General features: G+C 44.8%; 1 protein-coding gene across 1 annotated transcript; it reads left to right on the forward strand.

Annotated features, from left to right (window-relative positions):
- The first annotated feature begins 243 nt into the window (after nt 1–243).
- LOC142768818 (uncharacterized) lies at nt 244–13,916 on the forward strand. Its single transcript, XM_075871104.1, has 3 exons — nt 244–688; nt 7,555–8,864; nt 13,767–13,916. The coding sequence occupies exons 1-2, from the start codon at nt 291–293 to the stop codon at nt 8,834–8,836; spliced, it is 1,680 nt and encodes a 559-aa protein (XP_075727219.1). The 5' UTR covers nt 244–290; the 3' UTR covers nt 8,837–8,864; nt 13,767–13,916.
- Nucleotides 13,917–18,102: the final 4,186 nt, after the last annotated feature.

Raw genomic sequence — 18,102 nt, forward strand, 5'->3', positions numbered from 1 at the left:
CCTTTTCAGATCTTTAGTTTATGATTCGTAGTTATGTCTTTCAAAAACAAAAGATGGTTTGACCGCTTGCTCAGCACACATTTTTGTTTTTTGGTAGTATTATTTTAAGCTACTTTTTCAGATTGGCTTCATTTTCAGTTTAGTTTCATTTAAGTATCCTGCCGCCCGGTTCTTGGCCCATCCCCCTTTGTGGGTAAGCGCCATCCATCAAAGGGCATCAGCATCAGCATCAGCATCAGCCAGCACCGGCGATATTGGAAGAACACCGAGCCAACGTTAAACATTGCATCATGTACTCCAACTACGGGTCACCGCAGGGTTCCCTATACTCCAACGCATCCCGATCTTTCAGCGCATCCGCGACACCAGTGCATTCGCCCGACCGCCGGTTCATGTCTCAGAAGATGCAAGTGACACCAGGCAGTTCAACCGTCTTCCAAGTGCCATCTACGGCGCGTTCGCCACCTCCGACATATTCCAGCCCCGATATGCAGCCTGCGATGGCTTCATCGGGAACGTCACCATCTGGGTCGAGTCGACTCGTCACCATGGCGGCAACACCGGGAGCGAGTGGTCTGCCACCTCATCCGCGGACCCAATCCTGGTCCGGATCGGGGTTTGGGTCCCGTTCCCGCTCCAGATCGGGGTCGCTGTCACAGTACTCCCGTTCCTACTCAAGGTCCTCGAGGTAAGCATAGTGAAATGCATAACACGTAACCCTGACGAGCATACATTTGAGTCCTTATTAGGTTCAAAGTTTTTCGGCGTTTACAAGAAACACCTACTTATATTTTTTACAAATTATTACGTTGGGCGAGTTGCTGTATAGCATAAACACACATTTTCACCGAAAGCTGAAACTAGCTTAAAGTATGGAACTGTTTTCCTTCCTGTTTTTTCACTGAATCTCTGTTCAACTCTAATATTTCGTTACGCTACATGTGCATGGCTGAAGGTGACTCAGCGAACGGCTCTACCATTCCACGCACTTTTGATTTGATTGAGGTGGTTCAGGGCCACACATGGTGCATTATTGCCATATTTTGCAGGGTTCACATTTTAAAATTGAAGCTGCTTGGGAAACGCTCCCCACATGTGCTATATAGTGCGCTTGGCAATGATATCGAACGCATACGATAACTTTGAGTACATTCACAGTGACGCTAAGGCACTCCAACTGCTTTTTTTATTTATTTCTTTTTAAGCTGAGGGTCTCTGCAAATATCTAGCATTGAAAACAGATTTGAGCCGGCCAAATAAGCAGAAAAGGGCATGCGCAGACTTACAACCACAAAGAAATATGCATATATTCCCCAATATTTACGCCCCTAATTAGGTGCAAAAAATGTAAGCTACTTTTTAATAAAGTCAAACGAAAAATATGAGACCTAAAGTGTGATTACTACTTATAATAAAATCAACTACGGGACGATTTCCAAACTGAACTAAAGAAAGAATTTTTTTTTTGCAAGTGTGCAACAGTAGTCAGATGAGCGCTATTTTTGGTGTTCGTGCAATGTCTGTCTGGCAATTCTTTAGGGCTGCCACTAAAGTTCACGTGGATGTTGTTGTAAGGTTTCCACCACCTTAACCTAATTCGGGAACGCATCAGGGAACTTGATGTGACCTTAAGTGTTTTATCTATTTCACCCTAAGTATGTGGCGTTTCCTGTCAAGATATGTAACATGGGAAAATTCGCGTCGCCATTATTGTATACATTTTTACGTTGTTTTATTACAAGTAAAACTTTTTTTACTTGAATAATATTTTATATTACAAACGTCATTACTGTTTTGTTTCTCACCTTAACAGTTAATCAGAATTTACAATAACCAGCTTATCAATCCAGGTTTTAACACCCCCACTCCACAATTGGCAATTACGGTTTTTACTTTCCCAATATCTTTTGTAGAACCAACTTTGGTCTAGGGCTGATAAAGCAACCCAGGTCTAATTATTTAAATAAATTATAGGGATTTACATATAACCATGCCTCGGTATCTCTCCAGTAATATTTGTTGCTCTTGCGAAACAGAGCACGCTTTTAGCTATTGTGGTTACACAGTGAAATTCCCAAACTTTGCAACATTGCTTTCCCACTATATTGCCCCTAAACCAAAACAGTGAAAAGAAACTAAGCGGTTCGTCAAGATGTTCAACTAAATATGTCTGTTTAAATATAAATTAATCACTACTGGCCACCAGTGTTGCGGAAGGGGCTCCTCCTTTTAAATGCGATTACATTAGAGCAAATAAGAACTTGGTCCAATTTTATTCATTCCAAATATTGGGAGTAAAAAAAAACTTAGCACATTTCGACTCCGGAAATGGCCGGGTGATTCAGTGATTTCCTGTAATTTCTCAGCATATAACAAAGGCATCTTCGTAGTTCTATCAAGTTAGGAAGGATCGCACCCTGAAACAGTGCCCCACTCGAGCACTTTGTGCCTTTGCCTGGAGTACAGAATACTGGGTCGCACTGCTTGTCGAGAACGCCTCGCTAGCATGATTAGCGCGAGGAGACGTTTCTGTGTTTGCCTGTGCATGAGTATGCATTATCTTCCTTGTCACAAAGGTTATTTTTGTATGACGTCGTGTACTAAACTGCTCTTAAGATAAAGATCGGGTTTTACATAGAATATTCCCCACTGTTTGTTCGGGTATCAATCGAAACCACCACGCGGGGATAATTTATTTCTTCCTTCAGTGCTCCGCCGTGGTTGTCTAGTGGTATCGGCCGGCAACTAAGGTACTCGGCTGCTGACCCACAGGTCGCGCGATCGAATCTCGGCAATTTTGTACAGTAACGCAATTTTTGTACAGGAACTTATCTTTTCATTTCTCTTTAGCAAGTTTGAAACATGTTCACACTTTTACATCTCACACCCTTGTATCTGGCTAATTAAAGACGTACCTAGAACTTGTGCTGCGGCCTTTGATTAAAAAAAAATGTACTCAAGCATACATGACTAACTTTAACAATAGCGCAGTAGTACGAATCAAAGTTCGTAACAGCAGAGCGAAGAAAAAGTGCAAGAAAAAGGATAACAATAATAATGAAATGATCCCACTCAGGAGCAGTGGGAGTGCGGACTGACCCATTATCAGCTCGAGACTCAGGAACACCAGATCTCCTGAGTTAGAGCAGCAGCGGTTGCTTGCAGCTTCCTCAACATACAGGCCTCCCCCTTTTATTTTATTTTCATCGACTAAAAATATTTTATATTATGTCACGTACGACAATCGGTCACTAAGTTTGTCACAACCACTACGTCTTAAAATGGCTTACTTGTGCTTGAGTTTTGGCATTCTGCAGTAAAATCGCAAGCAGCGCAAAGTGCAAAAAGAAGTTTTTTATTTATTTTATTTATAAAAATGCCACAGCAAATATAACGAGCCAATTGGGAGCTTCGCTGTTGAGGTTTTAAAACCCAAAGTGCGAATGACAGCCGCTTGAACGGTTCGATTACAAAACAATGTAAAACGAAGTAGTAAAGAGTGTAAAGACAGCAGGCAGCTGGGGCGCCGCTTAGGGGAAAATATTATGAGACGCAATGGGTGTGCGGCTGTTTATTGCTGCCGTATAGTTGCGCTCGACGGATACGAATGAAAAAGAACCGAGGTTACGCGAAAAACAGAGACAAACTGCAGAGCAACACTAGTGCATATATGGAGAGAATCGTTATAGGCGCATTGCTTATAAATGTACCGTGCTTGTAATCAGCCAAGCCATTGTACAGACCTGCTTTGTTGTTGAATTCGAGGCTGAGACTTACTAGTGCTGAAAGTTTGAAACAAAACCAGCGCGTAGACGAGAACACGTTCTATTTTCTGAAAAAGTCGCAATTCCATTCCGATTTGATTCCGTGCAAACTGCGCTTAATTCCATTCCCATGTCATTCCTCCAAGCATTGTCTCCATTCCAATTCCATTCAAGAATCACAAAATGTGTAAAGATTCCGAGGACATTCCCATTGCGGAGTTGCCACTCCGCAACAAGGCTGGCCACGTAGTGACCGCTTAAGTCATTATTGCTCTTTTTGCTGCGTTCGGTGGAGCATACGCCTAAATACGTTGAGCGCCGGCAGTTTATATTTGGCAAAATCATAGCAGTACATACGCAGTGCCTAGTGAATAGATTGTAAAAACTTGCCCAACATAAGGTAACCCTGTCGAGAATGTAACAAAACATTATATCCCGATCAAGCAGCCTGAACTAATAGTAGCCAACATTAGGCTGAAATTATCTAGTGCTACGTAACATCATGCAAAACTAACCAAACTTATCTCTAACTGATGTACGGCTAGGCAGGGCATGATCTTCACGGCAGCTTGTGCGATTCCCACAATCACACGTGATTGATTGCTCTGCGTTCAACAAGCATCCATCCGCATTGTGGTCCTCCATGTTGATGAAACGAAACATTGTGGCTTTTACGACATATGGATGACTGGCTTAGCCAGGGCAATTTGGGTATAGGGATACCAACGCGACTCCTCTCCGGGAAAGTATATCTGCTTGCGCTGTTGGCATCACCTAGTAATTTCTTCTATGAAAATGGCAACGTCCTGTAAGTGTACTGTATGGTTACCCGAGGTGACACGAGGACGCAACCTGTATGTTTCCCAACTGTAACGATTTGGCCACTGATTTTATGTTGCCTCAAAGTGTGCGTCCTCTATGTTTCCCATTTGTGAACGTTCTGTATGTCTCCCAGCTGTCGCGATTTCGCCGCCGCTTTTATGTCGCCTCTGAGTCCCCGTCCTGGATATGTCCTGCAAGTATCCATCTTTTATGCAGACCAGAAATTAAGGCCCGCTGCACTGTCTGCATGTTGCGGCATAATACGGCTGCTGTAATTCAATGGTACATGGACATGTATACAAAACTCAGTAAAATTATTGATTTATTATCGTTTACACTACAGTTTAGAGCATTTCACAGACCGTATTCAAACAGGTAATGTACATTTGTTAGTGGCTGAAGAAAGATAAAATTAACAGATCAGCCTTATCATCATGAAGCTTCAGCACATCATTAACATTTTAAAAGTTTAAATTTTTCAACATCTTTTTAGGTAATAGATATTACATTCATTTCTGAAAAACACACTCTTCACAACAGTAACTTCTGATCACAAGGCAAATTTCAAGGTATTCAAAACACTATGGTCTACATCGATAGGCTCTGCCCACCCAAATTAGCCATTTCATGAACGATATGAAAAGTGAATCACAGGGACTTGTACGGCTTTAAAGAGTAATAACAAATGTATGCAGCCTTACAGACTATAAAAGAAGGAACAATCATAACTTCAAAACTAGCTCACAATACATGCGACAGTCATTAAATATTGTAAAAGATCAGGAATGTAATAAACAACATCAGCACACACTACCCAGAGCTGCTGAAGAACGCGTGCATGCTAAAATAGTTACATATTGCAGTAACTTAGGAATGTGGCAAAACACATCAGAGAACTAGCAGATATGCCTGGTTGGCACAGGCCGCTCTACTTAACCTGCATCATTGGAATCAACACTACAGCCCACAACCAGTACACTGTTCACGTAACCCTCGACTGTATAACTGAAGGCCCCAGAATCAAACCCTGGCTGTGGCCGCAATTTAGATCAAAGAACAAATGGTCGAGACCTGTCAGCTTAAACAAGGATGTATTTTAAAAAAAACCAGGTGGTCAAAATTTCTGAAGCCCTTCCCTTCGGCGTTCCTGATAATTAAAGACCGGAACTTTTGGCTAAATGCCTATTTTTTTCTGGAGTCCATTTCGAGCCTCTTTCACATATAAACACGAACTAGGGGGTGGGCAACATTTTAATCACATATATATTGTGCCTGTAAGTGCCTATTTCAAGCTTCGTGCCTATATGAGCTTTTTAGCGCCTAAAAATTCTTTTTCATGTTTGTTGCGTAAATGTCTTGTTTAACTGAGCTCTTCATATGAAGGAAACAAGAAGCACTTGATGTGGTTATATTAACAACAACACATGCATAGAGCGCTAGTTTTTTTTTTCGTCGATGTTTTTAACTACAGGTAAAGTGCCATTATGGTTCGACGTAGGGTCGACGCACACATGCACTGTGTTGATGATACACTGTATATTGGTGAAAACAGATCATAAGTCGACGCACTGCCACAGCCAACGTATATCTAGACTCGGCCAATGTGATCCGACGCATGTGACGTTTGCCAACGCTCCGATAATATCGCACTTTAAGCGCGCTTTACATCAGCGGGACTTGTACCCCAGTGAGGAGGAGCGAGGCTAGCATCTATAGTGCTAGCAGGCCCCCCAAAAAGATTTCCGTCGCTTGGTTTGAGAGTAGTGCAGCACGGCTGCTTGAGCGTGGCTATAGTGTACTATAGCGAAGCGAGGAGAGGCTAACGCTAGTGTATCCACTGTTCCTTGAAAATCCCAGTCGCTAGGTGCGAGAGTTGTGCGGCTCAGCAGTGTACCTAGAACGTACACTATTCAGCCAAAACTAAGCCAGCCTAGCGGTGCCGACTACAGCCTACACATAAGTTTTGTTGGCATTTATGTTTTTCATAACAGCAGCTGTGGGAAGTCTGCCGAGCAATGTGGAATAAAGAGAAGCCGTGAAATGACCTTCTCAGGCAAAGAACCAGTGGATCACAGCTATTGTGTCGTTTACGTTATGACGCAAATGACAGGCGCCTCCTGTTCTTCTTCCCGTGAATCGCTCATATTTACCATGCCCTCATGCATGTACACAGATGACTGATAGATGGGCGCTGCATGTTTCCATCAGCAAGACATGCAATACTTTCGCATAAGGAGTTTCTATAGGTAGAAGGCTCGCACTTGTGAAAAGGCACTGCGTTTAGATCTTAATGTGAGAAACAAGAGAGACACATGTATATACTTGAGTGAACTCATGCGTGCCTGGGCTCTGAAGACTTTCGGTTGATATGCTGAAAAAGTGTAAACTATTCATAAAGGCGCTGTTTCGTTCTATGGAACGTTATCATTCGCAGTTGCTTTATTAAAGCTAAAGGAATATGTTCAAGTTATAATATAAAGAATTGATTTAATTTTTACGATTATAAACACTATTCCATGGGCCACATGATCAAAACGATGATGCATTTATATGGTCGGTTGGAAGCTTGTGTACCAAAGAAGGTGGTGAATTTATGCAGCGGAAATCCAGCAGTAGCCCTCACTTTAAAAACTCGAGGTCACAAATCCTTCGGGTTCAAGTGGCCATCTTACATATCTAGTAATTCATAAGCTCCACAATAGGCAATGATGGAAAGAAATGAATGAAGTGATCCTAACGATTATAAAAAAAGCACGTTACCTGGAACGGGAGACGGGTTTTTGCAAGCGCTCTCCTCCGAACAATGGTACAGCCACCCTTAGTGTGACACCACTGTTTTTAAATTAATAAATCAAATTTCCACGATGTTCTAATACTGTTCACCTAGAAGTACACGCCTATCTTTAAACATTTGAGTGTTTAAGTAGAGTGTGCTATATCCGTTTTATTGGCCTATTGCAAATCACAGGCCGAGATCCCGGCACAGCAGCAGCAAGACGAGCGCTCGCAGCAGCTTCCTCAGCACATACAGCGCGCGCTCTTTGATCGTGAATGCTGCAAGGAAATCGACGATGCCATTCACGAGACTTCCAGCTGGTTTAGACCAGAAGACGGCCGGCTACTGGGTGTTGGCGCTCGCCATTTTCTGCTTGGCGGCCTCCTCCGCTCTCGTGGCCACGTTGCTCAACCGCACAGCGGCGAGCCAGGCCGGATTTGACGAGGAAAGCAACATTGCGAATAACGAACCAGCTCTGCATCTGCGAGAACAAACTCGGCTGCCAGAGAGCTTCGAGTTCGAAATGCACTTCGGCCGAAGAAGGACCACCAAAAGTACAACGCTCAGGACGCCGCCCTTTTTCTCGGTAACCGCTAGGCCTCGATCACGGGCTACACCCGCGCCATTTCCATGGACTGTGACCAGGTATCCGAGCAAACGAACCGTGATAACCGAGCCAACTGACCAGTATCCAGAGACGGTGCCGGGCGACGTAACAGCACCGCCCGAACCAGTGACATTGACGCGGGGAGACTTTCCTACCCCTGAGAACTCTACCATAAGCGGCGAGTCAGGAAACGTGACAGAACATGTTACGAATGAAGTTAAAACAACCGAAATTACGGAGACTGAAGAACGCAAGTCATCAGAAGCATCTGAAAAGACGAGTGCTGCTCATGTAGAGTTGTCTTCGCTAGAAACCAGCGCGGTAGCCAGCTCAAGTGAAACCACTGAAGCCACGGGCAAAGAAACGGAGGCCTTACAAACAACTGAAGCAGCGAGCACCGGTGAAATTACTTCGGCCACCAGCAACGACATAGAGGGTTTACAGGCAGCTAAGGAAGGCAGCTACGGTGAAACTGTTAAGGCTGCGAAGAAGGAAGCGGAGGGTTTAGCAACGAATGAGATAGTGAGCCCCGCCGAAACCACTCGAGCAGGTGGCACTAACACAGAGGCTTATGCGGCAGGTGAGGCAGGCAGGTTTGGTGAAATAACTGGAGCCACTAAGAATGAAACGGAGGTCTTAGCCATACTTGAGACAGTGAGTACCAGCAAAGCAACTGAAGCCGGCAGCAAAAATTTAGAGGGCTTAGCGACAACAGAGACAGCCAGCTCTGACGTAATCACAGCCATCAGCAAGGAAACCAAAGCCTCAGTGACAACTGAAAGCTCAGAAAAAGGCAACGCGAAGACTTTGGACTTTTATGACGACAACAACTATGACATGCTTCCGGAAGCGGCCCCGATGCCTTAGAAGTTGCCGGTGGTGCACTTGGTGGCAGGTAAGCCGACTTTCGAACTACGTCCGTTAGTCTTTGCCCGATATTATACATAATATGAATTTGTGGTGAGTAAAGATAGTTTGTCACTTAGGAACGCAGGGATAAAATTTATCATTGGGAGGCCAAATATTGACAGCTTTTTACCGCGCTTGAAGTATGCATATTGCGTAGTTGGTAGTATATCCTATGAAATTCATCTATCTTGTTGCTTTTTTACCAGTCTCTGGAAAACCGAGGCCTCCTTCGCATTGAAAAACAAACAAATATTCGGCAGATCTGACGTACCTTGAGAATGCATGCTATAATAAGCACACAGAGGGAACGTGACTGTGAAAAAATATGAAAAAAAGCTAAACATATGTACAAATGATGTACACACACATATATATTTAGCAGTCGCATGTTTACTGTTGCGTAACGATAGAAACACCATAATGGGTATTAGCGACAGCTGAAGCGGTAAGCGATATCCAACGCTTGTACAAGACAAAATGGCGCCCCTGGAAACTGATCGGTAAATAGGCTTAAGTGGTTGCCGCTTCTCCACAAATAAAAATAGTGGCATTGGCTGTATAGTTCTCATGAATGTGCGAGTGTCACAAATCTTGTTTGGCTGGGCAGATTTTTCTTAGTAAAAAAAAATGCTAGCATATCCACGGAGTTAATGATGGAGAGTGGGGTGAAGCATTCGTCTGTCCATGCGTCCGTCTGTGTGACCGTCCATGCGTCTGTTCGTGTGCCCGTTCATGCGTCCATCCATGCATCTGCCTGTGTGTCCGTTCGTCCATCTATTCAACACTCCAAGTCCCACCATCTCGCATCTTTTTATCATATATTCCCCATATAGAAACACCGCCATTCAGTGGACATTCCAAGGACTAAACGAGAGGTGGCACATGCACCTATTCTTACGGCTTGCGCTTCGGGTCTACTTCCCACCTTCAACCACCTTGAGTTCATGGTATATACTAGTTCACTGTATTCATGGCACTGCTACCCAATGCTCGCTAAACCTTTCTAAAACCGAGGAGGTTACGCCCAGCGAGTATAACTTAGCAACCTTTTCCTGTCAGATAGTGCTCAATGTACATGCCAATGGCTGCTAATGTGAAATGAGAGACAGGAGGATTCAGCTTTTAATTTCTTACGGCTTGCGCTTCGTATCTGCTTCCCCCCTTTAACCACCTCAAATTCCTTCATGGTATATACTAGTTCATTGTATTCATGGCCCTGCGGCTCAACGCTCGCCAAACCTTTTTAAAACTAAGGAGGTTACACCCAGCGAGCATAATGTAGCAACCCTTTCTTGTTCGATAGTGCTCAATGTACATGCCAATGGCTGCTAATGGGGATCGCAGCGTGCGCGTTGACTAAAAGCCGAATGCTCCTGTCTCTCATTCCCCATTAGCAGCTATTGGCATGTACATTGAGCACTATTTTCTATTGTTAAACGACGCACAGAAAAAATATCTCACCGGCACCATGTTGGAGGTCAAATGCTATACCTATTTCGGGTATGTGCCACTGATGGTTAACGTTTTACGAGGGACGCACAAGCCACGCCATAAGGAGCTTCGCCCCTAAAACTTAAGTAAATCCCTCTATCTAAGAATCGGTAGAACAGAAAGTGTAATCTGCCTTCACAAAGGAAGTTGAGCGTTTACTGCGCGTATTTCGCTACAAGGGCGAAGAAATGAACGCTACAGCAGGAAATAGTATTGTCACGCAAAGAACCGCAAGCAGCTTAAAACTTGCTGGCCACCTCTCGCGCATAAAGCACGCATGAAATCAGCATACACAGGATGAGAGCAGACGAACACTGTGGCAGGTCCGACACTTAAAGAGGCCCTGAAACACTTTTTGAGCGTGGTCAGAAAACGCTGCCGATCGGTAGAAGAGGCTACCGGCAACACACGAGCCAAATAGTATAACGCAGCACGTGGCCTGGGATTCACTATAAGTTATCAAAGTCGGCTCAAAACTGCTTTCTCTTCTCTCAACAAATCGCGAAATATACCCCAAAATCAGACGCAGCGAGCCTATCTATCAGCTTTTGGTTGATTTGAACGTCGCGCTTTCGCTCGTTACAGTGGTCGCCATGAGAGGTCGTCACTTGTACCCGCGTGAGCGTGCAATCGCACTGAAAAAGCCGCATAATTGAAGAAAAAAAAAAGTGCTCAAAGTTACGAGGCACACGTCGCTTTTTTTTTGTTTGTTTGCCCCTTCCATTCCTCCCTGCTTAGCTTCCTGCGCTTTCGTCGGGACGGGAGAAGAGAGAATACAATTGCAGCGTGTGACAAATCTTTGTAACTCCACTCGTACTTGACAGATTCTTGAAATATTTGCGGCGTTGAGCTTTTAAGGCAATACGCTTTTCCAGTGAATTAATTCCATGGTTACTCAAAAAAGTATTTCAGGGCCTCTTTGAAGGGCACTGCTTGAAGCGGTGGTGCCACCATTTTTCTGGCATGTCCATTCTTTGTTACAAGCGTTTCTTATAGCTCCAGGAAGCATATTACACACACCAACGTTATTCTACTCTCGCTGAATAAATTGATATCAGCTTTTCTCTCTGTGCAGCTTTCGGCTTTTGGTTTCTGGGCACCGAATAGGGCTTTGACGTGAGAGTGTAGTTTGGTCACGTGGTAACACAAGACTGTGATGCACATTGTGCTGATTATCATCTATTCCCACTGGCTTTCTCGCACACAGGTGCCGCACAAGCACCTGTAAAATAGACTTGTAGCAGCCGCGTTGGTTCACCAGGCCCGGAACATACGCGGTGGAAGTCGCCGTAGGTGACACCTACCCACAATAAGTGGGCGCACAGGAGAGGTGGGAGAAGGGTCACTCTCATAGTCACCCACAAGAGGGAGGGGGCGCGAAGTCAGGCCTACAAATTGACACAACAGGAAGGGGGTGCGCTGCGATAAACCTTTGTCCGCTGTGAAGGGAAAACCAGCGCACGCCTAAGCTCACTATAAAACTGGTGCGACGTCAATGCAATTTTCGTCACCCTTCCTACAGAGCTACGACAATTCTGGATGCCCTTGCGATAGGTTTCGGTCAGGAGAATGAGAATTTAGTTACACATTGAGGATTAATTAAAATTAGTTCTGAACGCTTGCTGTGTCTGACCATTTTGTGTAGTTTCGTGCATATAGAAGAAGCCCACAAGAGGCTTGTTGTAGCCTCGAAATTTGATGGCATCGCTCCTTTACCAGAAAGAAAAGCGGACGAAACGAAGATGGCTTCGTTGAGAAGATTTTACTTGATAAATGAAAAAAAAACGACGTACTCACAGTTTTTATGCATTTTCCTAAGCTGAATTGCACACGCAATCTATTGTCTTGGTGAATGTATTGATTCTCCATGCACACCAACATTTCCGGAAGATTTCTACAACTAACGTTTCGCAATGCATCCATAAAAATGTGGCACTAGAAGCTTTCTCACTTTCATTGGCGGTAACGAAGCGAGCCCACTACTCAACGTTACGCAATATGAACATGACTACTTGCAATGCTTCCGGATCGGCTAAGATGATAATCATCCTGCTACCAAAAAATGCTGCGATTAATTGGCGACTTATAAAAGTATTGCATAAGGAATAGCACAGCATGAAAAAAAATGCCCTAAGGGTAATAAAACGCTATAGGATAGTTATCTCCAGCTAATACAATCAAACACAAAACCAAAAAATTAGCCCCGTATCTGCATGGTTTACTGCAAATTTCATCTAATGGCGATAATCTTACGTCTGTAGGGAGTAAATATAACATTTATTAGAACGTTCTGCATGAGAAAATTGGTGAATGGGATTGTGGGGGCGCTGCGTTAAGGTCACTTGATGGGCGCAGTGGGTTGGTGCCACCACTGTATCGTATTAGCAAAGCGCAGGAGACGCCAACCTTTTCATTTGTAAGGTAAACAGTGCAAAAAACGAAGGCAGAGAAGTAGGAAGACACAGGACTAGCGCTTTTTCTGTGCATTTCTACTTCTCTGTCTTCGTTTTTCGCGCTGTTTACAATAAAAAAAAGAATCTTTACCAACTCGCCCAATTTTCAATACTACCCAGTTTTTCATTCATTGCAGCTTAGCGTAATAAATGCTATGTTACTTGCAATTACTTTCTATCACTTGTTTAGTGTAAAGAAAGACGCCACTGTATAATGACGTGTTGATGTTTCGCCTAAAATACGCTCAAGAAGAATGAACGCAATAACCAGAGATATATTGGTGAGCGCTACAGATGTCATTGGATATTCAAATAAAGGTGAATAGATGAAAAGGCTAAGAAAAAAAGCCGTTTCTGAGAATGAAATGACAGACTGGCTTGGCGTAACCTTCTTGGCTACGTATGAGTTCCTGGGACGGCTCTATGCTCTCCCGTAGTAGAGTACAAAGTACTCTAAATCATTAACATTTTTTGTTCTAAACACAGACGACAGATAGACAGACCGAATTTTTTTTTCGTTAAAGTATCCCAAGGACGACAATTGGCCTCGAGGACATACCGTGGCGCCACCAACGTGATGACGTCACTCATAAGGTGCCGCGTTGTGTTCTCTGCTAAGAACACCGCATTTTTTGCACTTTTGCCGTGCGTGCTTCCTTTTGTTTTGAAGCTCGGTGCTTTGAGACCTAATAATACGGGCAAGCAAACTACCAATCAATGCCCCCGGTGGCACTCTCGTGTCTCATTGCATCATGAAATTGCGACTAATACCTGGTTCACCCATGGGTGATGATGCAAGTGGTTTCGCGACAGCAAGGTTGCCGTAGTCCACAGCTACTATCCTACCTGTCACGTCAAAACGATCGCAGTGCTCTGTCTTCTCTAGTGGTGGCCCTCGCGGCCAATTGTTTAATACAATTGCCTGCACTGCCATCCTTTTTCAGGCTGCTTACACAATGCGATGGTCTAGCATGTCTATGCGTACAACTGCCTGGCACCGCGAAATGCACTTCAGTCTTCGCCAGAAGCGTGGCGCCTTCAAAGTGCACTGGAAGTTTTCGACTGGACCGACCTTTTTCTGTTATCTCCGCGCTTCGGATTTTTTCGTGAATAATAAAAAAGATACAGCAGTAAGGTTTTTGTTCGTTCACTTAGTGCGTCCTTTATTTGTGTGACATTTGGCAAGCCAGCCATGCTTCGCATGCTTGACGTCCCATGGAACCACGGCGGGCACGTGTGAAGGAATATTTCAAAAGTACTGCACACCCAACAGTAAACGTTCGACGGCTGTTGGCTCTGCAACTGGTGATATCTTTTTGTTCTAGCAAGGCATAATGTGCATAGTGTAGCTGTGACATTATGGGCGGCAACATTAATCATTTCTTTGCAGGTACAACGAGAATATTGCCTTCTAATTCCAGAATGATCAAAACGCTCCCTATTGTGAATGGCACTGTAATACTTGTTGGCTTTCGAAGAAAGCATTCTCACTTTTTATGGAGCCGGAAGAAATACGCCAAGGTTCAAGATGCGTTTTGCGTGTCATGTTTAATGCCCTTTTGCTACTTTCGCGCAATTCCGAAATGCTAACTGTTGAGCAGTTTGTATCGCAGGAATTCCTTTTCTGAAAGAAAAAAAAACAAAAACGGGAGATTCAACGTACCTTGAGAATTGATGGTATGCGAAATAGGTGGTCCCATCGTGGTGGTCTAGTGCCTAAGGTACTCTGCTGCTGACCCGCAGGTCGCGGGATTGGACCGCAGCTGTGGCGGCTCCATTTTCCATGAAGGCGAAATTGCTTTAGGCCCGTGTGCCGACATTTGGGTGCGCGTTAAGGAACCTCAGGTGGTGGAAATTTCTGAAGCCCTCCACTACAGCGTCTCTCATAATCATAAGGTGGTTCTGGGACGTTAAACCCCATATATCAATTATGCAAAACACGTAGACGGAAGCGGACTGAGTCGTCATTTTACAGCGAAAGCTGCTACAACTCGGGTCACGCGCAGTTGTCCGCCACCACCGCCGGTGTCCTTATCCACATCACGTGAAATGAGAAAAAAAAAAAGAAAAACTATAGCACCAATGCCACAGTAGCCCTCTAACCCGGGTCCGCCGGGTGCCAGCCCAGTATTCTCCCAATGAGCTATGCCAATTGTCTTCTTTATTGGAGTGAGTTGCGCTGGTGCTAGTGACTTCTTAAACTTGCCTTAGGCAGGCTTGATGTCGGGAAAGCAATTGCGGTAATGCGACTTGGCGTTTGAAAAAAGCGAAAGAACAACCAGTTATAGCACAATGCGCATGACGTAACGAGCGGGCCGTCCAATGCTCCAACCCAATAAAAAAGCTTATTCTTGTCCCCCTATTAACTGTTGCGAATACTTTTACGAGGCGCGACGCCAACATGGTCCCGAAGGCGGCACTGCTATGAGTCTCGCCACTGCAGGCTCTCAGGCCTAACAATACTCCCTTCAGCTTTAGTTCTTCATCGTTGGTAGCCACTGCATAAACAATTGACATAAAATTTTATGCAAGTCTTTAGCGGATACCACGCTTATCAGAAGGATGACAAAAAATTGCATAGCAAATGCCAGCATACTACTCCAAAAAATTTAATATTAATTACCTAGTGGGCACAAATTAAGTGTGCTTGCAGTAGTTACTCGTAGAGTGTTTTGAAAAGGCTCTGAAAGGCCGCTTTTCTAACTATCGCTGTGACTGTGCTGCCCCTTCTGCGCAGGCATGGAGTTTTTTTTTATTCTGAGCAAGACCTAATGAAATGACGCAAAACATATATGCAATTGTTGCAACACTTTAAACAATATGACATATTTCATATAGGCAGCTGTTTATGAAAAAAGTGTTGAAGAAAACCATGTTTGTTTGAATGAAATATGGCGCGCCTGCGCAGTTACCCGGAGCGCAAAATTAATAATGACGTCGACACGATCCTTCGCTGGCCCTCTGCGCATGTTCTGTGCGTTTTTATCTTATGTGTTCAGATAACTTGTATATTTCAAGAAATTCTTCAGTTGCGAGTCAGCGCTTGTTTGTGTCTCTTCTCTTCGTCCCGTGAGTTTGTGCGCTGGTACTGCCAACAAAGGCCACGCAAGATGCTGGGTATTGATTACTGCTGGGACCGTGACATTTATCATTTGCATTCATCGTGTGGGCTTTGATTACTGCTGTGACTGTGACATTTATAATTTGAGTTCGTCGGGTCAACGCTGCCGATGTCGGCTTTTAGATGGGAAGCTTCCGATTGTCGAGCTTAATGCCACGTGCGGCGTGACCACTTTTATTGCACATGTACGCCCTCTACCTTCTCTCTCCTCTCCTACGCCCCCTCTCTCTCCTCGCAACGCAAACACCATCTTCTTGCCAGCCTTGGACTTCATGCACATGCGCTGCATCTTGACGTCCAATGTAGAGCTGGTAAGAGATTTCTCGTGTGGGTTGTTGAACAGTGAAAATTCGCCGCGTGCGTGTTAACTAAGAGCGGACTGCCGGTCTCTGTGACCCACTGTATTCTTCTGTCTCTCATTGCCCACCAGTATTGATTGCCACGTTCCAGTAAAAAAAAACCTTGTTCCACCAATATATGCTTCGAGCCTCCACCGGTTTCTTTTTCTCCTGCGCAACTCCGCAATGAGCGCCACCTACAGAGCTCACGGCTCCTGCATGAAACTAGATGCAGCAGCCGGCCGGCGATGGCGCCGAGCAGATGACACACGCTCCGGTGTTGGATCCCTTTGTACATGCTTGGTGGGGGTTGTCAAAATTTTTTATGCCTTCCTGTGTGCATATATATGACACGATTCTTTCGTTAAACTTTAAGTTGTCAGACAGCGCTTGTATTGTGCAATTTCTTGTGTTTTTGTGCTTTTTGGCACCGTGTATTATGAGTTTTTTCCAAGTAGCCTTATTCGGTCTTTCACTTCGATTGTATACGTCAACAGGGCTAGTGAAATAATGGCCCATTTAATGAAAAAGGCATTGCTTAACGTCACCCAGAAGCCATCTGCCACTATCGGCTGCTTCATTTCTCGCCCCAAAGATCACGCACATGTGAAAAAGTCTCGGGAGTCGTATACCGCATCCAGTGCACCGTCTGCCCTACTTCCTATATTGGGAAAAGAAAGAACTTCCATGGAGGTATGCGGCAGCATGAGAATGACCTCAGTCAATTGAACAGCCAACGGAGCGAAGTAGCAGAACACAGCGAACGGTTTGACTACCATACCCGCCAGGATGGCGTAGTGATTCTGGAAAAGGAAAGAAACACCCGCCGGTGACTCATCCTCCCATTCTGGCGTATTCATCAACCAGTCCACGGGGACATTGCCCTCCTTCTGCTGCCAGGATTTACGTCGGCACACGGCGAGCCTCTCACGCAAGGCGAGCAAGCGTATATAAGCGCCACACATCTCTGACTTTCCACCCCTGAGGATGACGCCGGTCTGGCTTCGAACCGTCGGGTTTCATAATACAATTTTTGCTTGGAGTTTTCTAATTGCCTAATTCTTATTCTTACTAGGCAGGTTACGGCTAAACGTTGCCCCACCACGGTTGTGTAGTGGCTAAGGTACTCGGCTGCTGACCCGCAGGTCGCGGATACAAATACCGGAGGCGGCAGGTGCATTTCCCATGGAGGCGGAAATGTCGTAGGCCCATGTGCTCAATTTGGGTGCACGTTAAAGAACCCCAGGGGGTCAAAATTTCCGGAGCCCACCACTACGGCGTCTCTCATAGTCATATTGTGGTTTTGGGACGTTAAACACCACAAATCAATCAATCAATCAATTCGGCTAAATGTTCACTTTCGATCCACTTGTTCTTGCGTCACCCATAAAGTTTACTACGCAATGCAAGCGTGTATGGGAAGCTGTAAAACTGACTTGGGTCAGAAAACACTGGGGTGGGAGTCGCGGTTGTGATGAGTAGGTTCAGTGGCGTCGGTGGCGACGGCAAGGTGTGAAGGAGTTTAGCTCCTGATAATATTATCTGAAGGCCATTGGACATGACCCAAAAGGCAGCGTTTTTCAGGCTGTGAATTCATTCGCACCGAAAAGAAGAAGGGCAGTTCGCTCCTGCCGCAGTGGTCCATGGCGAGTTACCAACATGTAAGAATTTGTTCGTGCTGATCGCACCAGCGGAGAAACTTTTGGTCGAAACCCATCAATATAAAGTCGGGCCTGTCAAGCTGCCGAAATAGCGTTGATGTGTATGTTTCCGTATTGGCCTGTGTACACGTTTTCAAATGAATTTAGATTCAAAAGTGAT

This window comes from Rhipicephalus microplus, chromosome 1 (assembly GCF_043290135.1).
Source record: "Rhipicephalus microplus isolate Deutch F79 chromosome 1, USDA_Rmic, whole genome shotgun sequence".
Taxonomy (NCBI): domain Eukaryota; kingdom Metazoa; phylum Arthropoda; class Arachnida; order Ixodida; family Ixodidae; genus Rhipicephalus; species Rhipicephalus microplus.